The sequence below is a fragment of the Typha latifolia genome, chromosome 15 (genome assembly GCF_019914945.1).
Source record: "Typha latifolia isolate L0001 chromosome 15, TyphaL0001v2, whole genome shotgun sequence".
NCBI lineage: Eukaryota > Viridiplantae > Streptophyta > Magnoliopsida > Poales > Typhaceae > Typha > Typha latifolia.
In genome coordinates, this window is record NC_133100.1 from 7,624,831 (window position 1) to 7,650,824 (window position 25,994).

At 35.1% G+C, this 25,994-nt stretch overlaps 4 protein-coding genes across 9 annotated transcripts; 3 read left to right on the forward strand and 1 right to left on the reverse strand.

Moving 5' to 3' along the window:
- Positions 1-1,636: 1,636 nt before the first annotated feature.
- LOC140801563 (uncharacterized) lies at positions 1,637-7,631 on the reverse strand. Of its 2 annotated transcripts, none has more exons than XM_073156724.1 (12): positions 7,239-7,631; positions 6,847-6,903; positions 6,335-6,412; positions 5,922-5,975; positions 5,499-5,581; positions 5,210-5,309; positions 5,060-5,122; positions 3,564-3,842; positions 2,594-2,654; positions 2,311-2,500; positions 2,058-2,182; positions 1,637-1,940 (listed from the first exon to the last, which is right to left on the reverse strand). In XM_073156724.1, the coding sequence occupies exons 1-10, from the start codon at positions 7,530-7,532 to the stop codon at positions 2,403-2,405; spliced, it is 1,167 nt and encodes a 388-aa protein (XP_073012825.1). In that variant the 5' UTR covers positions 7,533-7,631; the 3' UTR covers positions 1,637-1,940; positions 2,058-2,182; positions 2,311-2,402. The 2 variants fall into 2 exon arrangements, with proteins under 2 accessions (XP_073012825.1, XP_073012826.1); XM_073156725.1 differs by having other exon boundaries at positions 2,314-2,500; positions 7,239-7,624.
- A 1,423-nt stretch (positions 7,632-9,054) lies between these two features.
- LOC140801799 (uncharacterized) lies at positions 9,055-10,966 on the forward strand. Its single transcript, XM_073157090.1, has 3 exons — positions 9,055-9,299; positions 9,412-9,480; positions 10,701-10,966. The coding sequence occupies exons 1-3, from the start codon at positions 9,090-9,092 to the stop codon at positions 10,824-10,826; spliced, it is 405 nt and encodes a 134-aa protein (XP_073013191.1). The 5' UTR covers positions 9,055-9,089; the 3' UTR covers positions 10,827-10,966.
- Positions 10,967-11,242: 276 nt separating this feature from the next.
- Positions 11,243-19,262, forward strand: LOC140801795 (DNA mismatch repair protein MLH1). The gene is made up of 16 exons (XM_073157080.1): positions 11,243-11,976; positions 12,343-12,515; positions 12,608-12,680; positions 12,804-12,938; positions 13,032-13,242; positions 13,683-13,831; positions 14,025-14,123; positions 14,354-14,423; positions 14,572-14,707; positions 15,156-15,250; positions 15,370-15,478; positions 15,702-15,867; positions 16,918-17,079; positions 17,512-17,689; positions 18,146-18,294; positions 18,725-19,262. Exons 1-16 carry the CDS (start codon positions 11,614-11,616, stop codon positions 18,767-18,769), a joined length of 2,313 nt encoding a protein of 770 aa, XP_073013181.1. The 5' UTR covers positions 11,243-11,613; the 3' UTR covers positions 18,770-19,262.
- LOC140801796 (uncharacterized) lies at positions 19,043-25,922 on the forward strand. Of its 5 annotated transcripts, none has more exons than XM_073157082.1 (11): positions 19,043-19,114; positions 20,775-20,969; positions 21,183-21,355; positions 22,095-22,515; positions 22,589-22,677; positions 22,832-23,178; positions 23,273-23,649; positions 23,743-23,953; positions 24,046-24,207; positions 24,303-24,391; positions 25,481-25,922. In XM_073157082.1, exons 2-11 carry the CDS (start codon positions 20,857-20,859, stop codon positions 25,626-25,628), a joined length of 2,130 nt encoding a protein of 709 aa, XP_073013183.1. In that variant the 5' UTR covers positions 19,043-19,114; positions 20,775-20,856; the 3' UTR covers positions 25,629-25,922. The 5 variants fall into 5 exon arrangements, with proteins under 5 accessions (XP_073013183.1, XP_073013185.1, XP_073013187.1 ...); XM_073157084.1 differs by having other exon boundaries at positions 23,743-23,920; XM_073157083.1 differs by lacking the exon at positions 19,043-19,114 and adding an exon at positions 19,920-20,315.
- The last annotated feature ends 72 nt before the right edge of the window (positions 25,923-25,994 follow it).

A 25,994-nucleotide genomic window follows, 5' to 3' on the forward strand; every position in this document is an offset into this window, starting at 1 on the left:
AAAACTTGTGCAGGATGCAACAGAACTTGTTAAAGAGAAAAATGCAGAGACAGAAAGTAGGATAGAAAAGCTAGTTTACAGAGTAGCTCACCTTATTAACCAAACAATACTAACATAGTAACATATACCTAGAATAGCTTGCTCTATATCATATCTGCAGGCAGTATCACAATTGCAAAGACAGATAAGCTGTTTGGATATTCTTTTAAGATTATTATGAAGTACAAAATAATCTAAGAACAGTGTAAACCTCAAAGCCAAGAGAAGTTTAAATTGCTCCTAATGTATTCAGTAGCAATGACAGTGCACCTAAGTTAATCATAGATGAGAATACAAAGTGGGAGCAAAGAGAAAGCAGTAATAGATATAGAAAATTAGTACTATCCGCCTTCACTGGAATAAAGTACCATCATCTTCAATATAATATAATCCAGCAACAATACTTTCACGTTAATTAACCGAACTCGCACAGTTCACCACATCTTTGAGATCCTTCCTGTGATACATTGTCTTTTATTTCTTCTATATAGTTACAATGTTACATACCGCAAATCATTGGTCCATATGATTTTCTATATAGTAGATATCAAAACAACTGCAAACATAGTCATTATTCATTAAGTAATTCGTGGACAAAGATATTATACAATACAACATAAAGTTTAGTTACTTTAGTATTCCTTCAGTATTGGTTTTCATATTTACAGCTGGAATGTTATGCTAATAACTAATCCATTTTCATCCCTACCACTTACATAGTTCCACTTCCCACAGAGTACTCCTGGCAGTAGGATCACAATACACCAGGGGTGTCCCAGCAAATATTGAGTAGTGTGCCTGCATCAAATAAAGCCTCAAGCAAATGGATACAAGCCCCCTTGCAATGGGTTTGAAGTTTTGGAACTCTAGTGGGCCATCTGCAGTAGGCCCACCTTCACCAAAGAAGTGTCACCCAAAAAGGGAAGAGACCCAAGGTGGAAAAGAAAACCACATTGGCCATTTAGAGTCATCATACCCACCAACCTACTCTGCCAAAAAGAACCAAGGATCAAAACTTTTTGCTCGTGCAGTGAGTCTTTTCTCTCAAAGTGCTCCATGGCACTTGATAAAATTGTGGGCGTCTCATGCCTATATTGACTAGGTCTGGCATCCTTTCTTCCATCCAATTCTTTCATGGGTGCTTCCTTGTGTTATCTTTTCATGGCAGCCTTCTATTGCCTCATAGAGGCCCACTCTTATTTCTCTCAGTAGAAGACTATGTCTCTATATTTGAAATTTTTTAGGGGCAGAGAAGATTCAAGGTAATAAGACTGCAGGCAGAGCACCAGAGGAAAGGGCTCTTCCACTTGATGCTGGCAATGAGCATGTGGTGGGATAAATCATGTATTGTTCTCAGGAATTGCGCCAGATGGAAAGAAAGAGCAAAAAGGCTAATGCTAACAATAATTGGATAGCCAGTCATGCTACTCACTTTCAGTTGAAGACAAAAATGAAAAAGAACAACAATATTAAGTACACATAATTCTATATTTTGTTGTAAAACATGCTTGGACATTTGGCAAAATTAGAAAATAATTTATTCATGGTATTTAACAGGAAAACATACATAGTAAAGATTAGGTATCAGTCTCATGGATAATAAATAGAGTAGTTAAATAAACCACTCGAAAGGTTCTTCAATAACTTCAACAAACAATAGTACATCAATGTCTTTACTCTACATATTGACTTCATTACAGATACTCAGCAGATAATCCTTCCACTTTGCAAGTACAGGGAGTCCATACAGTTACAGAGAAGCTAAACACAAGATGAAAAATTATACTGATTACCAATTTATGAGCAGGAGAACAGTGGAGGTGATTTATAGTGGTTGACTTCAGCAAGTACATGCCCAAGTTAACATTCAGCGAGTTGACAAAAATTGCAGCAAGCAGGTCCTGCATCAATGACGTATAGCTTCAGAAAATTTCACTTCACCAGTGATTATAATGATCAAATTGGATAAACAAAGAGTATATTTTATTTATTGCAGTGCGTAGAACTAAATGAGAAACCTGGAAGAGTTAACAATGTTATATCAGCCACAAGTTTGTCAAAATGGAAGTTCCAGCTGAAGTAACATCTTTATAAAACATCCATATTGAACTCCGCTTCATGCACCGTCTAAAATTGAACAGGCCTACACATTCAAATTACAAAAAATAAGTTAGGCAACATAAAACTTTACCTTTCAAATTGTAAGAGAAGATTTAAATCTTACTCCAATTAAGAGAAGCTAGATGATTATTTATATATAACAAAACTTACTACCCAAGTATTCCACAAATTGGAGTCCAGTAAATTTTGCATGTAATAACCAGAAGCTCCAACCGTGTAGTTCACTTTCATTATGAACTAATTCATTGTAGATCATATTTCACATTGCTAAGATAGAGGCCACAAGCAGGTGCCATAGGACTTGCAGCAGTTATCGTCTTTGCCTTCAAAATTCTTTCAACTGCATCAAGAGTAAAGCATGTCAATACATTCTTAGGATTGGAAAATGAAAATTCAGCAAGAACTTATAAAATTAACAAAAATCAAAACAGACCGTCATTAGTTGTCAAGTCCCCAGTCCCAACAGCTTTCAGAACACCAACCATCAGCCTTACCTGCAAAAGATCACATTTCAGAATGAACTCAAGATTAAACAACTTACATTTTATATTAATTATCTTCTAGGGGGAGTCTAAAAGCAATATCACATTTTAAGTATACTGCATTTTTTTTCTTTCAGTTTGATTACTGAATGTTTATAGATAATGTAACGTGAAAAGTTTCTATAACTTGTCAGCCTAATATGAGGGCTTCCTCCAATTTGGATTCCTTGAATACATAATTGGGTTAGCCCAAAGATTATTATTTCGAACTGTAATTTACCTGCCCTTGAATAATTGCTTCTTTAAGGACAGCAGCCATCAGAATAGAAAGAATTGGAATGAAAGCAGTGACAAAAGATATAGAAAGCCTATGGCTTGATGGAGGTAATAGTGCATAACAGTGCTTAAAAGTAACCATGTCGAATGTCAATGATTGACCACCCAAGCCTGTCAGAATCTTAGGAGAACTTACTTCTCTGCATACGACCCTGAAGTTAATAGTCATATTTACCCTTGTTTTAGGATTAGCGTTTCGACTAAAAATATCCTTCATGGTGATAAGAAAAGGAGATACAATTTTTTCCACAGCTTCATACTTCCAAAAGTGTAACAGAGCAATGCATTTCCTTAAGAAGAAGACTATAAATTGTGAACATATGAGTTGAATATGCATATTTAAAGAGTATTCAACTCCACATCTGATATCAACTCCAATCTTGAAACCACAACATTCTAACGGAAAGCAATTGAAAGCAATAGTTTCTGAGTAAGGCTCTTAAACCCAAGCAAGCCCTTAAGAGTTAAAATTAAAAAGAGAAAATATTTCTACAAGTAGGGAAAAAAAATCCAACACTGGTATTTGACCACTTCTGCAAGAACACCAAAGCAAGCTATATAATATCAAATAAAAGAAGATAGAACCTGGTGGTAAAGAAAAGAGCGGGCCCTTGCAGTAATAACATAGCAACGATGCCTTGATCTCTGCCCAAATTCTTGAGGATTCTTAGCGCCACACTTTTTCATGGTCACGTCAGAAGAATTAGAATATCCTCTAGATGGTTCCACCTCGGATATCTTTGAAGAAACAATAAGTTCATCCGATGACTGCATATCAGAACGCTCCAGAATTGATGGAAAAAACAGATACGGAAGTACTTCAGTAACACTAAGCTCATCCAAAGTTCTGATAGGAGATTTTGCCTGCATATCACATAATCATATGATTATGTGTCACCTACCATCAAAGTACATCGTATCTAGCTTCATTGATGATTTCTAAATTGACGGAAACAAGTAAAAAAAGGTTTTGAATATTGTCCAAGAAAAAAGTCAGTTTAAGCATTGACCTTTTGAAGAACTTGGGTCTTCAAGATTATATTTCCTACTAACCATCCAGTCCATCCCATTCTTAAAATATAGGGAAAATTACAAATTGTCCCCCCCTGTAGTTATGTGTAAAATCAAACTACCCCTTGAACTTTTATTTGTATCATTTTGCCCATTGTGGATTAAATTAATGTGAAAATATTAACTTTTCTATCCAAACAAACGAAGAGAGTACAAATTATCATAAATACCTCTATGGTATTAAACTATTAATAATCTTATTGTTTGAGTAAATATGAATCTTGAATCTTCTACTCATATTTTTAAGATAATTGAAAATTTTCTTCTATGATCATATATTTAAAAGAAGGTAATTATGATAGTTAGATATTAACTAAGATTTAAGGCCTGTAATCTTAGATTGGAGAAGATAGAAGAGACTCAAGGTGCATTTTATTTTTTATAATGGAAGGAGAATAAAAATTCTAATGATTTTCATATTTATTATAGTAGGAAAATTCTCTCTAATAAAATTTAAAATGTTTTTTTTATACTTTCTCTATTATTTCAGATGAAAAAATTAACAATTTTACATTAGTTCAAAGAGAGTCAAAGTGATGCAAATGAAAGTCCAGAAGTAGTTTGATTTTAGGCATAACTAGGGGGGCAATTTTTAATTTACCCAAAAATATATATAAAATATTTTCAATCTATGGACTTTATCTCAATTATCCTTATAATGTCTTACAAAATTTTGCAGATAGAGTTGACTACAAATCATAATGGTAATCAAAAGAGAGAAAACTAAGATACAATGGACAATATCAAAGTGTGCCACAGTGACTTCAAAAGAGAGAAAACTAGGGAATATAATTGTAGTCAAAAGCCAAAAGTATATGAACAAAGAAGAACCCACTTTTATGTCAATTTGACTTCACTTCAAACTAATAAACAAAGATAAATAAGAAGATAAAAGATGTTCCATACAAGGACTTTTCATGGTGCAATTACACGAAGTAGGTCAAAGTGTTTAAATAACAAGCAAAAAGGTTAGATCTGGAAATCTCAATACTTTAGGGAAAAAAAGAGACCTGGCATCCAGCTGCTCGAAATGAACTAAAATCGTGATGTCCAACAAGTATATTGCACGCTTTCTGCATCAAAACCATTTGTGATTGAATCAAAACTGGACAAGATCCTATGCAGTAATCCATTTAGTGAAAGGAGAAGAAAAAAAAAACCTTCATAGCATTAATATCTAGATCCTCTGGTACATGCCAACTTCGGTCTTTCTCAAAGACGGACAAAGACTCCGGTCCAGAAAGTAAACGGTAGTGGTATCTGAAAGAATCAGAACAATTTAACAAATAGCATCACAAGTTGATTGTGCCTATATCTGAAGCGAATCTCTATGGCCTCCAAGAAATCATGACTACACCAGGAAAGAAATATAACAACATTCTCAAAGTTGTCTCTTTCAAGTATGTGAAAAAGGCAACTTCACATGTAAAACTGCATCTATTTACTTACGTACGCTCTAAAGCCCTGAATCTAGCATGAAAGTCTGCTGGAACACATTGAACATCAGTCACCATTATGTCTCCTTCATTCTTCTGCCATATACCCAAAAATATAGCATGAATTTGTTATGATCCAGAGAGAGATTGAAGGAAAGTAACAAAATTGAATGGAGACATTCATGAACCACAGATGTCAAATGCAAAATGTTCACATACATCAGATCTTAACAGGTAAGAAGCATGAAAATGCACCTGCATTGAGTGCTATCTATATCTAGTTCTCAGGAAAAGGGGAAAAAATGAGTTGTAGAGTGCTGAAAAAAGAGTTCAGATTCCACAAATTGGTCAGTGAATGGATTATTAGTCTTAAAGTCAATAACAAATAGCCCAAAAAATAATCCATCTAGAGAAGATATATGGAATACAAACTAACCTGTAAGAAATGGTTCACAGCACGTCTGACAACTCCAGGTTCATGTGGTGGCAGCTGCATATTTGCAATATGAAAGAAATGAAAATGTAAGATAATATACCACCATTGCAAATACTAGGTAAGCAATTTTTTTTAAAAAAAATGAAAGAGCAACCCCATTCATATTCTGTGGATGGGAGGACAATCAAGCACAGTTAGTTGATAACAAGTACGGCAGCAACAATGTTAGTGTTAGACATAACATTAAGAGATATAATGAAGTCCAATCTGTGTTAAATAAACATCAAGGACCTTATGCTTATTTGATATGTAGTTATGTATATACATGACAATTTAATCTTCTCAAAAGAGACATGCAAGGACATAAAATGATTCTTAGTTACGTAATAAAGAATCAAAGGTCAATAACAAACCACTTCACCAGGCTTCCTTTTACTAATGCGCTCCACATCAACATGGCATACATTTGATAAAGCATGCACACCTGCATCCTGGATTATAAAGATATCATGTCATGTTATATCAAGGGCGAAAATTTGTCGGACAGGTACAGTAAATAGCCAAGGGTTGCAAATTGAGACCTTATAATGTAGCAGGATCTAAAAACATATAAAATCAATGATCTTATCGCACATTACATAACTTCCAAGTACGTGTGTGTGTGTGTGGCAATCAATTTATAAAGATTAAATTGATGCGTGAATATGGTGAGTACTCACGTCAGCATAAAAATATGAAATCATCACAACTTCCAACAAGACCACAATCTCTAATCATTCATAACAAACCAAAAGATGATAAAAAGAAACAAGCAATCGAACCTAGTAACTCAGATAAAGAACGAATGAGGACAAAACAATTATCCAATATTTGCAACCAAACATATATCAACGCAATCACTTGGCATTTTATATAGAACATTTACCGTCCGGCTAGAGCAGAAGATCGATACTTCCTGTCCAATAAACTTATGAAACGCCTCCTACATGTATCATCAGAAACGCTGGAGTTAGAAAAAAAAATTCGCATAAATTTCATCATTAAATAAAGCGTAGCCTCTCAAAATTCTGACGTTTTCATCTCTATGTATCAAGATCTAGACAAAATCCAAAGAACAAGAATTAGATAGGAACAAAAACCCAACGATTGATTCTGTGAGCCCAAGGATGGGTTATAGAACCGTGACCAAATAAAGCGTAGAGCCGAAAAACGTGGCGTATCCCTTTTTTAAGTATCAAGATCTCAACAAAACCAGGAAACAGAATCGAATAGGGAGAATAACTCAAAGTCGCAGTATTGAGGAGATCGAGCAGGCACCTCAAGAGCACCAACGACGGTTCTGCAATTGGGCTGCTTCTGGGATCCCGAGAACCGGGTCCCGATGTACTCCACCGCCACTAAATACCTCTGCACTCCAGGGTTTTGGCTCATAACAGCGGTTCCTTCCTCCTCGCTATCGAGAGAGTCCTCTGTGGCTTCTTTGGACAGAGATCTCGAGGTCTTGGCGGGCTTCGCGTATTCAGATGGGTGATCGAGAGAGCGCTTCGGTTCGGAGAGCGAGGGAGAGGGTGCTTTCGAATGAGACGAGAGATTGGATTCCTCTTCGTTCATTGCGGCATGGGAGGAGAGCTCTCGATTGGGTAGGATCGAAGGGTTTTGCGAGGGTTTTGTTCGTACCAGCGGCCTTTTAAATCAAGAGGAGGAAAGAAGCCGCCGTCTCGACAAGCTTATATTTAGGGTAATTTCATATTACCCCTGTATACTATTTTTTTTTCTCACAATACCCCCCCAAATTATTAATAATTTTATTATTTGAATAACTATGAATCGTTTTAACCCAATATTTTTTTTAAATGATTAAAATTTCTCATTCTATTGTTATATATTTAAAGGGATGAATAATTGTATATTGTGATAGTTGGATGGTAACAAAGATATATTGAAATTGTATTTTATTTTAAATAGAGAAGAAAATCAATTCTATTAATATTTAATAGGCAAATTAATAATTTAATATTAATATAGATCACAAGGAGGCAAAGTGGTATTTATTAATAAAAGTTTGAGAGTAATTTAATTTTGGCCCAAACAGAAATTTATAATTTAACTTTATGTTAATAAATATCTGATTGGTCGAACAAACAAGAATTTGAGGTCCCACATTATTATTATTATTATTATTATTATCACTTTTTGAGTCGATAATTGAAACTGCCATCTCTATCATTAGGCTCTATTTCACCGCATTCACTATGACACCTATATCGACCACTGGAAATTATTTACTAATCTAAATAATTTTAGCACTAACCTATTTGGGTACATTATTTTGTACTTTTATCTCTAGACCTACTTTGACCAAAAATTCTGATAATATATATTTCTGGAATTATCTCTTCGAAGTATTCCTTATCTTATACTGTTATTTTCTCTTAAATATAAACCATACAGTTGTCTATGGCCCTACTAGATAAATAAAAGAGTTAAATATATTAATATTTTATACTAAAATTATTTATTACTATCCTTCTTAGAAATTTGAGTAAGACTAAGTTGTCGCTGTTAGATTTTTCTAACAAAAGTTAATAGTATATAATTCTTTTTACCCCTAAACTTTATAGTTTACCTCTGATTTGAACAATAATTATATTACCATCCTTAAGTTTTATTTCATGTTACTAAATCAATTTTCTATTATATACATATTTATTTAGCAAAAATGAGGTTTATTCTATTTATTTTGTAGTCTTTGCAATAAAACAAAGTTCAGAAGTAAAAATATATTAATTTCTAACTAAAATAAATAGCCTTTCCATTTCATTTTAGTAACAAATAAAAAAATAAATAATATTAAGAAGATCAATTAATTGCATCACGTGGTAGAATCTATCCCTCCTAACGATAAGCCTTTCTATCTCATCAATCATCATACCAACCCAAAAATATTAATAATAATAATAATAAGACGTAGCATGCACGGCATAATCGAAGACGTTTTAATTACCAAACGACCCTCACCTCATCTCTCAAACAACTAAACTGCCAAACTGCACCGAGACGTTCAAATCTAAGAAGGGCACTCTCGTTATAAAGTACAAAAACCGGGGGTTATACTTTATAATTTCTCATTAAATGCACTACTTTTATCTTTTTGAGCGAGAGGACGCGATGAGGAAATCTTTGACACCTAGGGGATTCGGGAACCGCTCGATGAGCGGCGGTGGCGGCGGAGTGCTCTCGAGCTCGCCGGAGAGACGGCGAGGATGGAGGGTTACGGCGAAGTCGCTGCCGTGCTCCGGCGAGTTTGCCGCCTTGGGGCTGACGCCGGTGGCGTCCAGGGACGACGTCAAGCGGGCGTACAGGAGCCTCGCTTTGAAGGTAGGTGGACGGACGGACGGCCGAGATCGTCCGGTCGGGTGGGGATTGTTTTAATCTCGAACTCATCGGACGGTGGGGATCTGATCAACGTGGAGTTGTTGTTTTCTTTCAGTTCCACCCTGATGTGATGAGAGGGCAAGAGAAGGAGGCGGCTTTCAAGGAGATTAAATCCGCTTACGAGGTAATAAAATCTTTTTTGAATAATTACACTCAGCCCTCTCTAAACTATTATCAAATTTTTATTTATATATACTTTTTAAGTCTATATGATATTTTTTATAGATTATTTTATAAATTATACCTTATATTTTACCTATTTTGTAATTCACACTATGTTGTTTATAATTTTATAACCCATCATTCATTTTTCATACTAATTTGACTAATTAATATTGACCAAATTATTAAAATAATCTAAAAAATATAGGCAATTTAGGTGTTATAAATTATTTCATATATTATAATAGAATATCTTCTATCGTTTAAATTAACAGACGGTGTTAAATGATAATTTTAAAGAAAAAGTAAGAATAGAATTACTAAAAACTCAAAGGCAAAATATGAATCATAAAATAAATAAAATATAGGGTGTGATTTATAAATTTTTTTCTATTTAATACGATAGTATGGAAATTTTGTATACCTTAGAATATCTTAGAACATTTAAAAGGATACGGCAAAGTAAGAAATGTGAAGCATTATCCTAACGGCTATTATCTAAAAATTTAAGAGATAATTATATTTACTCCCGTTATTTATTTTTTTCAAAATATATTAACCTCCTTAATTTTACAAAATCTCTAAACTATTCCTTACGTTTAATTATCCGTTAAGAGATACTACATGATTACTTTTAGGCCCTTTAAGAACTATTTTACTTTTATTTTAGAACAAAGAGAATAAAAGAGGGAAATTAAGTGTGAGATGGTTATTTAAATTTTTTATGTTGATATTGTCGGATAATAAGAGATATTACCCAATCGAGAAATTTTAATTATCAATAAATAAATAAATAAATAAGAGAATCTATATAAAAATAAGGTATAATTTAAGAATCTAAATGTAGTTAATTCAAAAGTTAATAGCACTATATTTGAAATATAGTCAAGACCATCTTCTAATGGTTGAGAATCAATTTAACTAAGCGATCAAATTTTAGGTTAATTACATTTAAATTATTGCCCATTTTACTTATAGACCCTCTGATTTTTTTTAATTCCACTTTAATATGTTTAACTATCTAATATCTATCTTACACTTTAACTTTCATTGATCATAATTAAGGCTTTAAACTGAAAATAAATGAACGGACCAATATGAAAATGAAAGATAATTCAAGGGTCAATGTGTAAAATTTTATGGGAGACTTGCTGTGATATAGTCGTATGCTAATGTGGACAGAGCTTGATGGCCAAGTTTGAGGAGGAGAGCCAATCCACGACAGAAGCATTTGAGGATGAATGGGACGAGTGGGGCGAGTGGATGGGCTTTGAAGGTGGAATCCCAGTTGTTTATAATCCTACCTAAGTTTGATGGGGAATTTATTCCCCATATCATGCAATTTGTAAAGTTTATTTATGTTTCAAAAAGAAAAAAAATAAATTGTAAAGTTTATTCCAACCATACATACAATTATTATTGAAACTATCAGCAAACCTATTGGAGAATATTTTTATTTTTTATTTTTTTAGAAAATTTTATAAATTATAAAACCCTATATTTTATTTATCTTGTGATTCGCACACCGTTTTTAAAATTTTTGTAACTTGATTCATATTTTTTTATAATTCTTATTTAACACTCCCAGTTAATTTAAATTGTATTAGCAAATAAATATTTTATTATAATTTACGAAACAATTTATAATACCTAAATTATTCGTGTTTTCTTTAGTTATTTATAATTCTCATTTAACATTCACAATTAATTTAAATTATACAGAAATATTTTATTATAATTTATAAATATCTAAATTACTCGCGTTTTTTTTAAAAGTAATTTGATTGATATTAGTTAGTTAATAATGTCAGAGTATTAAATAAGAATTATACAGAAAAAAAGGTACGGGTTACAAAATTATGAGGATGTGAATAAGAAAATAGATAAAATATAGGATGTGATCGGTAAAATACTCTTATTTTTATAATATTTCCGATGTTTGTTCTGCGTATAGCTAGCGTACGATTGTAACCAAGACCTTGGTCGATGTATAATAATGCCATTTTATACGCATTAAAATATTTAAATTGATAAGAATTAAAAAAGAAAAAAAACAAAAGAAAGAGGTGTTCTTTGCAAAATTCTACTCACGAGCATGTCACGTGATATTTCTGGCTATATAAAAAATTCCGTCTTCGCTACTCCCTCCAAAACCCCCTCTGCTAGCTCTCCTCCTCATCTCTGCTCTTTCGTTATGGACATCGACGAGGCCGAGACATCGGCGGGGGAGGAGGGGGCGCCGACCTTTGATAGGGCGGTGGATCCGCCTCCGATCCGGCGTCTGGACGAGGCGGTGGTGAATCGGATTGCGGCCGGGGAGGTGATCCAGCGGCCGGCGTCGGCGGTGAAGGAGCTGGTGGAGAACAGCCTCGACGCCGGATCCACCTCCGTCTCCGTTGTCATCAAGGACGGCGGCCTTAAGCTCATTCAGGTATCCGACAACGGCCACGGCATCCGGGTAAGTTTCCGAACCCCAAAACCCTCGAATGGAGCTTTTCAACAAGTGGATTTTGGAGAACGTGGAAAATTCAAGTTTCCCGGCAATTTTTTTCTGTTTTTTTATAATCTTTCTTATATCTCATTTTCTGGTTAGTTTTGTCTATAATCTTGTAGTTGTATAGGGTTTTATTTGTGATTATTTTGTTGTTGAGGTATATTTTGAAGGGTATGTATGCCAAACACCCTCATGATTATCATTGCTGTTGTTGTTTTGGTGGTTGTTTAAGGGATACTTTAATGTATTTCACGTGGTAACTTCTAATATTGTCATGGTAAACAGTTATCTTCCTATTGCTGATGGCATGCTTGTATTTTATTCTAACAGTTTGAAGATTTACCAATATTATGTGAAAGACACACAACATCAAAGTTATCTGCATATGAGGACCTACAGACAATTAAGTCAATGGGTTTTAGAGGGGAAGCTTTAGCCAGCATGACTTATGTTGGTCATGTCACAGTGACAACAATAACAGAAGGCCAATTGCATGGTTACAGGTATGCATCTGTTATAACATACGCATACCCTTTGTAATTGCATTGTTGGTTTATCTGGACCTCTTCTTATTGTAATTTTGTTTACCACACAGAGTCTCTTACAGAGATGGAGTAATGGAGCATGAAGCCAAGCCCTGCGCTGCAGTTAAAGGAACACAGATAATGGTTGGAAAATTTAAAGCATTTCCGATAATTAATACTTTAGAAGTGCATAGAAGCTATCTTTGTTTATTACGTTGAACGTCTTATAAAAGAAGAATTTTAACAGCAAAGCTCCTTTCTATGTAGGTTGAAAACCTTTTCTACAATATGGTTGCTCGTAGAAAGACGCTCCAAAATTCTAATGATGATTACCCTAAGATTGTAGACTTGATTAGTCGGTTCGCAATCCATAATATTTTTGTGAGCTTTTCTTGTAGGAAGGTCAGCAAGCTTTCGTGCTTTCCAAGTGTGACTAGAAATCGGATCTTATTTAATTTTACTCTGTCTGAACTTTTTGCCGTATCTTCTTTATAGCATGGTGCAAATAGGGCAGATGTTCACACAGCCAGCACATCTTCAAGGCTGGATGCTATCAGAACTGTTTATGGCATTTCTGTCGCTCGTGATCTGATGGAAATAACTGTTTCAGATGACAGTCCTGCTCGATCAATCTTCAAGATGGATGGCTTCATATCAAATTCAAATTATATAGCAAAGAAGACAACGATGATTCTTTTCATTAATGGTATGTAAGCATCTGTACTAGTGGATATTTTAGTAATAAATGATCTGTAAGAGTAATTGAAAAAACTGAGATTAAGTCGTAAGTTAATTTACAATGATGTATCAAGTTTCTTTTTATTTAAAGAGATTTTAGGAGGTTGAAAGTACCACAGCTAAATAGTACTTTACAGGATGCCGAACTACTGTATCTGATTTGGAGATGAAACTTGAACAATTTAGTGTTCTGTTTAGTCAAAGATTTAGAGCAAGCTCAATCACTTTCTCCTAAGGAAAGAACAAAAAGTGACTAATCATGGGAAGATGAACCATGAAAATATCAAATGTTCTATTGAACAAATTCTTGTAGTCTTTTTGTTAAATTGCACCAGAAATGGCAACAAGGTTCCTTTTGTTTTGGGAAGATGTTTTTTCTTTGTACATGCTCAAAACCTTTGATTTCAGATAGGTTGGTTGAATGCACTGCGTTGAAGAGAGCCATAGAAGTCGTCTACGCTGCAACTTTGCCAAAAGCATCAAAACCTTTCATCTACATGTCAATTAATCTTCCATCTGAGCATGTCGATGTGAATATACATCCAACAAAAAGAGAGGTATGCTGTAAGATCTGAGTGAGCAAATATAGTTCAGAAGATGAAACATTGAATTCTATAGAAAAATCATTGTTCTTTTAAGAGGTTTGCTTTTCGTTCTTTTTCAATGTTAATCCAAAATATTCAGACAAAATCTTAATTAGTCCAAGTTACTAGAAGTTCATCTAGTTGATTTTGATATGGCAATTTGTAGGTAAGCCTTTTGAATCAGGAGAACCTTATTGACACCATCCAAAATGCAATTGAGTCAAAATTGATGAACTCTAACACCACAAGGACATTTCAGACTCAGGTAATTCATTACTTTATTGCATAGTCTTTGACATTGTTAATAGGTGATAGGGAGGTTTCTCTTAGACAGTAATAAGTTTGTCGGAAACAAACAATATATGATAATAGCCCATGCTTTTTGAGTCTTGTTTGGTGAGCCATTAGATTTCATCATCATATCATAAGAACCTTTTTGCAATTTTATGTTCACTGGCATTTCATGTCGTTAGTAATTTCTTGTGCACTTCACAGGCCATAAGTTGCTCAGTAGCAAGCCAGTTTAGTGCACGAAAGGAAGCAGAAAATAATATATCCACATCTGGTATGTGCAACAGCCCTTTCCCATTTACATCATCTACTTTGGAGATGGCATAGCAGTTTATTGTCACAAAATTGCCAAGTTATTGCCATATGATTTTCTTTTTTCTTTTTGGTATCATCTAGGTTCTCATCATAATTCTATTTTACAGGAACAAAGTCTCAAAAAGTCCCAGTACATAAAATGGTGAGAACTGATTCACGTGATCCTTTTGGAAGGCTACATGCTTACTGGCAAAGTGAACCTAATTCACAGCAGGAAAAGAAAACTGACCTTGCTTCTGTGAGGTAGAACTTTATTCAGTTAAAACTTTGCTTTTTCTATTTTATGTGCTTAGTTTTTTCATGTAGTCAATAAGTGCACCTATCAAAAAGAGTCACCTTCTACTTAATTTTTTTATCATTCTCTGTGATTGCTTGAGAAAATGCCACCTATTGGCATATAATCTTTTAGGCAATGTATACAATTTTACGGTAATATATCAGCCCTTTTTCTAATTGGCTTTCAGAATAAGAAATCTAAAACACTTGCACTTTGATGTCGTAAGTTTCTTATTCAACTTGTTACAATGCTATCGGGACTCTTCGTTATTCTTGTTTTTACTGGCAGCAGTGTATGAGTTGCAAGACTATGCCTGTTTTTCCTTTTGTGCGTCTTAAAGGGAATTTACCTGTTAATTTTCATTTTATTTATGTGGTCATGTTGGTGTTATTTCTCTTTTTTGTTGATTGCAAGAAATGCTATAAGATCAAGAAGGAATCCGAAGGAGTTGGCAGATCTAAGTAGCATTCATGAGCTTCTTAGTGAGATTGATTGCAACTCTCATTCTGGTTAGTTGATGTCATACATAAGCTCAAGTTCTTCATGTTTTCATTGGGTTCGTGAATTTGTTTCTGTCTGATCTGTTCTATTTTTTTTAATCTGTCTTATCTGTTACTCATCAATATAGGTCTCTTGGACATTGTCAAGGACTGCACATATATTGGACTTGCTGATGAAGTTTTTGCATTACTTCAACACAACACTCATTTGTACCTCGTAAATGTGGTAAACATAAGGTATGTAGGTGATTATTTGGTCGTTGTTGTTTCTTCCTTTTTCTATTTCAGCTTATTAGAACTTCTGTGATCATCTCACTCACCAACAAAACCAAGGATATAGTTAGTATATTTCTCACTTGTGAAAGTTACTTGGAAAATTTTGTTTTGACTACAGAATTGCTGTGACATTGTTTTCCTTGTCATGCTTGTTGATTTTAATATCATGTGCTCCTCATATCAGTAAAGAACTCATGTACCAGCAAGTGATACGCCGTTTTGCACATTTCAACGCCATCCAACTTAGTGAACCAGCACCACTTCAGGATTTATTAATGATGGCACTTAAAGAAGAAGATTTGGAGTCTCCGACTAATGAGAACGATGATCTGAAGCAGAAGATTGCAGAAGTAAATAGTTTTCCTTTTACAAGTTCTGCTTTCATATATATTGAAAATTTGCCATGTTCCTTATGTCGTTATCAAGCTGAAGCCTGAAAGGATAAGTGGATGGATTTATTGACATGTTTCTTTCAACATCTATTAAATAGTACAATGATATGTTCTTTTAAATAACAATTTGTGTGAAGTTCATTTGTAAGGCAGTGTGTACCGACCTGTTTATAAATTGTTCTAAATAAATTAGATATCTAGTTAACCTAGAGATCAACTGAGCGAACTCCAGCATGCCTTCCCTAAGCAGTACGCGCAGTTTGATAGTAACTTGATCAGCCCTGTGAATATAACTCAATTTAAGGAGAGCGCTTATATTTTCCCTGCATTTGGTCTGATTACTTAAATGTCAACTATCATACCATTCTATTGGTCAACTATTATATTGTGCAAGCCTAGGAGGCTTATGTTTGGAGCTTATATTTGACTACTACAAACTATGAATACCTTTATCATGTCTTCCTGCATATACATGTAAATATGAAATGGTTGGATTGTTTTTTATTGTCGGGACATATATTATATGTGCTACTTTAATTTAAGTTTCACTATCCTGCATCTTGCATATACATGCAAATATGAAAGGGTTGGTTCAATCTCTCTTTTAGTGCTCATGTATTGAAATTCTGGTTTGAATTGTAGCTGTTCATATAGACCTTAAATAAGCTGCTCAAAACCTATTAAACATCTGAAAACACATTTAGTTATAGATGATATAGAAACTGAAAACAAAATGTTATGAGAATTAACTAGCATGTAATACTGTAAGAAGTGCAATGTTATAATTCAAGACCATCCTTACAGAGATTTTTCTAACTCATATATTCTACTTAAATATAAAGTATGTTTTAGGGTATGATTCAATGATGTTACTTTCTGGTTACCCTTTATAGTTCAACCAGATAAGGCATTCTATTAGAGTAATCGTGTATATAGGATGTACTATGTACTAACATCTATATGGTTTGCTGAAATACGTTGCTTCCTATTCTTATTGCCTTTTGGCAGATGAACACTGAGCTGCTCAAGAAAAAAGCTGAGATGCTTGAGGAGTACTTCTGTATAAATATTGATCAACAGGGTAATCTTACGAGGCTTCCTGTGATACTTGACCAACACACTCCTGATATGGACCGACTTCCAGAATTCTTGTTAAGTTTGGCAAACGATGTAGGTTTTCTATGCTGGTCTTTTAATCTCCTAACGGATTTTATGATTTTATCTTCATATTAATTTGTCTTGTTTACTTGACTTCATGCAGTAGAGAAAATAATTTGCTAACAAGATAGTACTTGGTTAATTGAATTTGAATATTTTCTCTATGGAGGTAGAGAACCGGAACTCTCTATGTGACTGTCTACCTTAAATTCCTGTAGGAAACATTAATGCGTTTACTGTATTCCTTCTATTTAATTTGCATATTATGAAATCTTACTCATGATATCATTTGCTTCTGGTTAAAAGGTTCATGAACATATTATTGTAGTTGATACATAATGTCTTCTAATCTTCCAAAATATTGCTGTAATGGGAAAAGTATTTCTTCCTACCTTGTCACATTTTGGAATTGTACTTTCTAACTTCTCTTTTCCTACATCTTAGGTTGATTGGGAGAATGAGAAAGAATGTTTTGAAACTGTATCAGCTGTTCTTGGAAATTTCTATGCCTTGCATCCCCCCATTCTTCCAAATCCGTCAGGCAGTGGGATTCAGTTCTACAAGAAAAACATGGACAAGACAACTAGTGTTGAAAATGTAGAAAATAGATTAGCTAATTCTGGTGAGCTAGTTTGTGTTTATGTAATATTTTCTCCATTACCTGACTGATATAAGTTTGTGATAAGAATCATAAGATTGCATACAAACAGTGCAAAGTTGCAAACCATTGTTGACAATATGACATCAAGAAAGCAGCCTCACAATGCATGCACCATGAGTGGACCTTGTTTCTATTTTTAATTAAAAAAATTATAGGAGAAGCTGTAGAAATTAATTTCTAATGAGCTTTTAAGGAAAAATGTGGCATGATTTGAGGTAATAAATACTTTTATTTGTCATCTGGTTTCTTAGTACTACTATAACTGGTGTTATAGAACTTCAATTTTTAGATGGTTTTTAGTAGTTTCAAGTTTCAAGTGATTGCTGAACTGCTATATACTATTAACCACCACTATATACTATCATTTCCTTCTATCAGAACCTGCCCATTCTTGAACTTCTCTAATATGCACCACAGGTGAAGTTGATGTCGACCATGAACTACTTGCTGAGGCAGAAACAGCATGGGCTCAGCGTGAGTGGATCATTCAACACGTCTTATTTCCATCCATGAGACTTTTTCTTAAGCCTCCAAAGTCAATGGCACAAGATGGAAGTTTTGTTCAGGTTGTTCTCATCTCTGTTCAGTATACTGATTTAATTCTATGTTTTCTCTTACTATAACAGCTTATTGTCCTCGTGACTTCAATAAATGGATGTATCTTCTAACGAGTTAGTTTTCAAACTTAGTGCATCCTTCAAGCCATGAAGTTTGACCCCCCTTATACTAGGTTCATCTGTCAAGGGTTATAAATATTATAAAACAGTATACTGATTGTTCTTACAAATATACTGTCTAAAACAGGCGTTCTTTCACTATTAGGTCATCCTAGTGTGACATAATTGGATGCCTTATACCATCGTTGAAGTTTCTTTCTCTAATTTTTGCATTCATGTCCACTTGAAAATCACCTGATAAACTTGGAATATGGATGATTCTGCTACTCCTTTGTTAACAATTATGGATTGTCTCGATGAGTTTCATGATATTTAACAGGTTGCTTCTCTGGAGAAGCTCTACAAAATCTTTGAAAGGTGCTAGTTTTTAAGCAACAAAAACAGTGATATGCAACCAGCGAATGAAGTTTTTGCAGTGATATAAGTGGACACATGTACAGTTGGGCAACCTATTTCTGAAGTTAAGGCCTTGGGAGTTTCTACTTCCTTTTTTCTTCTTTATACATATGTCCTTTGCTGTCTTCTTCTTGTAAATGCCTGTAGCTCAGTGCAGCATGAACAATCTTCTAAAAGATGACACATCTCGTCAACCATTTATCTCACAGGATGCCAAACAGGTCATATATACTACCTGCGAGGTCCTTCTTAGCTTCTCTTTGGAGGGAATATCATCTACTTATCTGTAGGAGCGCAGTTGCTTTGCCTAGGAGTGGGTGTTCCATTCTTCATTGCTTGATCTTTTCAGTTTATATCTTATTACTCTCCCTTATTATATCTTTGCCATTATGCTTTTGAGAGCCATAATTTTCTGCACCTTAATCTATTGGAGTTGCAGTATTGGTACACAATTTGGTAAACTACTAGCTTCTCTTTGGCAATTTATCGACATTTTCACGAGATTCGTGTTTCTGCGGTGAAGATGAATGACAAGTACTGCATTGATTTTCTTGGAAACTGATTGCAGAACTTGTACAGGTGTTCTTATTTCTTGGGCAACAAAGTATATCTTTAACTCATTTTCCCGTGGCTGAGTTATTAGTAAATTTTATCAACAAAAGAAAAGGTTATTAATAAACTTAGTTGTCAAAGTGTATCTTGATTTTTTTTTTCTTCTTCTTATAGCAAGCTTCCTATATTGCCAACTACTTTTCTTTCTTTTCTAAGTATCGGATTGGACTAATCCATTGACACAAATCGTTCATAGGCAAAGAAAATTAAGTTCTTTGGGCCCCAGAGGGCGAACTGTCAGATTTAGGATACGAGATATCCATCCTTCCTTTTCTTCTCTTTCTTTTTATAAATTTTTATATTTTTGAGGTGCATTGCGAACCACCGTTACCTTGTTAGCTTAGCTTTTAAAGTATGGAGGAGCAGATGGTGGTCCACTTATAGAGAATTAGTATAATAATGTTCGTAAGTTGTAAAAGAAACCGGAAAAAAGAAAAAGGTAAAGGCTGGTTGGCTGGTAGGTCCCACTCCCGGAGATCTGGGGGGCGCCACATCATCAAATTCCACGCACTGCTACCTATGTCATCTCCACGTGGCGCCTCCATCGGCCCTCCACGACGCTGTTTCCTAATTTTTGCATAATAGTGGGGGGAAAAAAAAAACAAAGAGCAGCTCCCGGAAGCGAAGAGAGCGAGGTGCAAAGAGAGCATATAAAAGCCGGAAACGAGAAGCGCTCCTCTCCTCGCGAGGCAGGAGAAGAAAAGGATTGAAGGGTTTCTTTCCTCCCTCGCGCTTCGTGATCTTCTCGCTTCCTCGCCCTCGACCACTTGAATGCGACCAAGGCACGAGTCGCTCCTAGTTCCGATCGGTTTTCCGCTCTATTCCGATCCCACCCGCCTCTCCAAGAGCTCTTCTTCGATCCTCCTCGCGACGACAGCCATCGGAGCTGCCACGAATTCTAGGTCAAAGTGATATTTCGGTGTTCTTTTGAGCTATTTCTTGGATTTTGCGTTGCGAGATATCGGATTCCTTATCTATCATGCGTCTTGCACCAGTTGTGGTCCATTGGAAAAGGAAACTATTATTATTATTGTTGTTATTATTTGGAACTTGTTAATCGGTTCTTCTATTGGGATTGCTATATGGTTGCCGTGCTGTGTTTGGTTGAAGTTAAGAATTAATTCGCAATGTGAGTTGTAGTTGAGAGGGGTAGATCTTTCTACACAATTGACTGCATTTGCGTTGAAATGGTCCTTTCTAGGGTTTATTCATTGCGCGTCTGGGTAGAACTCCTTGATGTCAATAATTATCTTCGATTTGTAACATCTCCAAGTGCTACTACGCTCATTTGATGCTTTCTCTATGTAGTTGTCAATTCATTTCTTCGAAAGTACATGCAACTTTACAGATTTTTATTGCAGGATCTGGCTAAATTGAGATCTTGAACTTGGAAGTAGTTGTTGGTTTCGGTGGTTAGGCACTTAGGTGCATTTGAGATCTCTTATGCCTCTCTATAAGAGAAAGCCCTTTACCCTGCTGGAGCCACCCCAGGATCTGGATCCCCACGAGCTTGTTTTCCAAGTTCGGTTTACCAAGGAGATATTTCGTGATTACCAGTATCCTTTTTCTATGAATTTTAAGGCTATGCTAACCTATCAAATGACTAGTTTGTTTTCTTTTTTTTTCCCTCGGCACCTTTTGATTTAAACAAGGACGACTATATTTCTCAACATTGAATTTATATTTTGCACTAAGTCATCTAGCTTCTTGGGCTACTTGTAAGCTGTGATGGATGACCTCCATTTTCTATATCCTCAACCTTATATAAGGGCATATTTGAAGAAGGTGAATCTTTACCGCCGAAGAGTTTGGACCTGTAAAGTTACTGGGAAGACCAATTTAACTTATGAAGAAGCATTGGTTTCAGAGCATCGTGCTGCTGAGAAAGTTCAGCAATTTCCTAAAGAATTAGTGGCTCCAGTACTTCATATGGTTCAGTACAGTAAGATTCAAGTATCACTGCATTAATTCCTCTCTTGCCTTTCTTATTCATGTTCTTTTCTTGTGGTTCTGATCTCTCTGAGCAGAAGTGGCTTTCTAAGAGCTTTGATCTGATTTGTCATCCTATCCTGGTGATTATTTTCTTCTGCATTTTCTTATGGTCCAAATTGTATAATCCAATGTACAATGTTTATTTCAGATTACTTATTGTAATATCTGTCAGTAGGATTTTTGTTCAAGAAACACGTTATATAAAATATTGAAATTCTCAAAATTTGGTAGGTTTTAGCCTTATATAATTTATTACCGTGTAATGAATTGATTACATTTCTTTCATCCTAAACCATTTTATGTAGAATTTGTAAAATATTAATCACTAGTTGAAGATTGCAACTTTCATTCAAGTATTTTTTTCAGAGACTGATACTTTAGTAACCAAAATTTCCTGCACTACATGTCATAATGCTTTAATAATTGGTCAATCAATCCATTAGTTCTTCTTTCAAATTTTTTATTGTTCTAGAAGTTGGACACAACATGTTGCTAACAGTTAGTATCAACAACTATTCACCCTTTAATTGCAAATGATGTCAATTTGAGTATTTAATGGTAGAACAAGCTTCTAGAGTGCAACACCCCCTGATGATAAATTTAATGGGGGAAATCATTTGTTGCCCTGTTTTATGACTGTAGCTTTTACTGTTAAATGGAACTTCATTAATGGTACTAATAATTTGCAGGTACTCTTAACTTAAATAATCTTGTGAATGAAATATATTCCAAGTTGCAGGAAGATATTTTTGAAGGGTTAGAATTGCATGGAAAGAAAGAACAGTCTGTCTCCGCGTGCAAAATTTTAAAGATCCTAGATGATGGAGAGACCAATAAGTATGAAGTAGGTTGGATTGATAGAGATAAGAAGATAATAGACAGATCACTGGTCAAAGCTGAATATCTTATACGCAAGAAACCACCAGTTAGTAGGAATGCACTGAAAGCATTTATCAGGGAATCAACTTTCCAAAATGCTCCATGGGTGGTACATGAGAAGCTTGCAAAGGATCACAGGATCAACACTGAACCTCCTGCAAAGTTGATGGATGTGTTTACTATCCGAGATGGATATTTTTGTAGTACTAAATTGACTAGGAGATTAACCAGGGAAAGTATCACTGTGATATTTTGTCCTAATTTTTGTTTTCTTAGAATATTCTAAAAAAATCTGTCACCTTCAGGATTCTGACAAAAGCAGCAAGAGAAGGACAGAAATCGAGGAGGAGGGTTTGGAAGATGTAAATAATATCAGAAAAAAGTTAAAGAAAGGTACGTGATGAAACTTGAGTTTGCTAGTTGTTCAGTTAGATATCGAGTTGCATATATGCCCCATGCTTTTGTGTAGTTCAGTAACTTGTGCATTTTAAGTAAAAATGAAAGAATGCTTTAACAGATTGTTTTTGATGGTCCATCAAATTTTCAGATGAAGAAAAGACAAAAGAAGATCCCATGAAATACCCAATTGATGACCTCTTAGTACAGCCTGCAGTGGATGATCCCATTTTCACAAAGCGCCCTTCTCTTTCTACAGATTTTAAAGTGCCTATGGATTGTGTTGGGGATCTCGTCATGGTTTGGGATTTTTGTTCTTCTTTTAGCAGATTGATGCATTTGTGGCCCTTCACTCTGACAGAGTTTGAGAACGCGGTCTGTCACAAGGAGAGCAATCTTGTTCTCATTATGGAAGTACATTCAGCAATTCTCCACTTGCTTATTAAAGATGAAGGTGAATATTTCATGGCTATGCAGAAGAAAAGGCGGAAATCCAAGGTTCCTATATTCCCCTGATATTGGAGCTTCTATCTTTCCCCACCTTCCATGTTGCATTTGTCCTTTAACCATTATATTTGCTCACTTAATGTAGATAACTCTAGTCAACTGGGTTGAGTACATATGTGACTTCTTGGAGATGGAAGATAGGGCTGCATTTTCAGGTCATCTTGCAACTATAAGAAGGGGTCACTATGGTCTTCTTGATATTCGTATAAAACTTGGAATTCTTCGAGAGCTTGTTGCAGAAGCTCTTACAACTGGTGCTATTAGAGATAAGTTAGATGACTGTATTGAACAGCAACAAGCACTTGCAGCTACAACGAGGGAGGTAGCTAGGAGGACAAGAGAAGAGCAGGACTTGAATAAGGAAGAGCGTGACAAGAAAGAAATGAATCAGTCCTCCGAGAATGGCAAAGGAAGCTTATTGAAATCTGGTGCTGATAAGGGAAATCATATTTCAGAGAATGGGTAAAAGTCCTTTCCTTTATCTAAAAGGAATGTATTGATACTGTTATGTGTTGCATAATAGAGGAACAAGTAAATCTTTTATGGTCTTTGCAGAGATGGGAAACATGATATCTCAAAATTGAAAGGTACTTCCAGTAAGATGAGGTTGGTTGCTGGAAGTTATGCAGAAAAAGAAAAGAGCTTATCTCATAGGAAAAATAGTATGAGGGGCCATCACAGAGGAAAGGATAAACACAAGGAGGTTGAGGAAAAGAAATCTGAAGAAGGGCAGGTGTGTTTGTCAATCCCTCTCCTCTGTATGGCTGTGAGCATCTATCCTCCTGTCTTTACAGATGAAAGCAACTATTCTTTTATTTCCTCCTTTATCAACTTATCTTTATAGTGATTTCAAAACAGAAACAGCACTTTGAAAGGGAGATTGAGAAATTATCTATACGCACGAGTTCACTTGGAAAAGATAGAGACTACAACAGGTATTGGTTCTTCCGACATGAAGGAAGACTATTTGTTGAAAGTTCAGATTCCAAGCAGTGGGGATATTATACGACTGCTGAAGAGGTCAATTTTCTTCACAAGTTTATGGCACTTTATTCTCTATCTTCTAATTTCTTGTTATGATGCTGATGATCATTAATGTGATGCAAACATATCAGCTCAATGCACTTCTGAGCTCACTAAATCCAAAAGGTGAGAGGGAGAGAGCTCTCAAGAGACAGCTGGAGAAATTCTATAATAGAATAAGGTACATATGTTATTCTGTTTCATAGCATTGTGTAATTATTTTGAATTGCTAGTTCACTTTTATATTTAGTTTCTGATATTAATTACCTTTTTTTTATTGTATCTCATCACTTTACTTGCGAACCTCTGATAGAAATTTACGGGGAAGGTAATCTTTATCTTTTTACATGATAACAAACATGAAATGATCAATAGGTGCAAATTTGCATTTTGCTTCTAGAACTGCTATGATAAGGAATGAGTTGGCATGGCTTCAAATAGGAAGCAAGTGAGTTCAGTTGTACCCAAAGGAGTAAATAATTTTAATCAGTCCCGGTGTACAGATTGTACATAAAAAAATTAAAGTTACGTTGGTCCCACCTTTCCACTGCAATATAGAGCAAGCAACCAATTGAAGAATGGTGATCCTTTCAAGTCAGAGCAGAAGCTCATAGATGAGACCTATGACTTGCAATTAAGTGTTTAGTAAGTAGTTTGTATGTAGAAATGATAACAGACTTGCAGGGCATCAGTCTGTTATTGAGTTTGGGATCATATTTACATTTGTTATGGTTCTATCTAAAATCGGTCTCATTCTGTTAAGACTAATAAACATATATTAAATTCATTAAGTTCCTGCTAGTCAAAGATCGTGTGTGCAGAAATGCTTTAGAATACTTGGTTGCCTAGGAATGGAAAGGATCCAGCCACTGTTTGCACTCAAATTTGCTGGAAAACATTTGAGTGCAAGTTCTTCCAGGAAATTAAGTTAAGCAAAGTTTATTCTTGCATTAATGGGATACTCATCTTGATCCTTAATGGTTAGTGAGATGGTAGTTTGACCAGGTTTACATCCAAAATTTTGGAGCATTTTAGAATATTTTCTTACACCTGTGAGGGTGCTCTATATGCTCCAGAGATGATCTCTCGAGTTGATTTTTTAGATGTAGGTTATTCCAGATTCCACTTACGTTTGTATATATGCGTGAGAACAACAAATCGTATTGATAGAATAAATCTTGTTTTCAGACATCTCTAACATTGTTGTAACTGACAAAGTTGATTAATGACCCCATACAGCTGTTGATAGTCTTTACTTCTGCCTATGCAGTGCGGCCTTGCATAAGAGATCAAAAGATGCTCAAAGGGACCTACTCGAAGAGGCTGTACTCCGTCGATCCACACGTGTTAGAGCCCAACCAAGGGTTAATCCAGCTATGGCATTCCTCAAATATGTGAACAAGTGGAAGGAGAATTGATCCACCCCGGTTACTCAGTAAATACACCCAAGAAATAAATTCTTGACATTTTATGCGGCGGAGGCTTGATATTTTACACCAGCCTCAAAAGAATTCGCATCCTGACATCCAGACCTACAGCAAATCTCGATTTTGAATTTATTTTGGTGGAAACCCTGTAGCTGTTTAGGAAGTGTAAAATGTGAATGTTAACATCGAGATTAATTGTATACCATTTGTTGGCCAAGTTGATTAACTTTGGTATGTCCTACTGCTGCTAATATCTCAGTAATAGAATGTGAATTTTGTGCGCAAGAGAGTTCAATTATTTGGCCTCCAAAGTTGGTCATATCAACTGTTTCGTTCGTATTAGTAAGCAGGGGATGC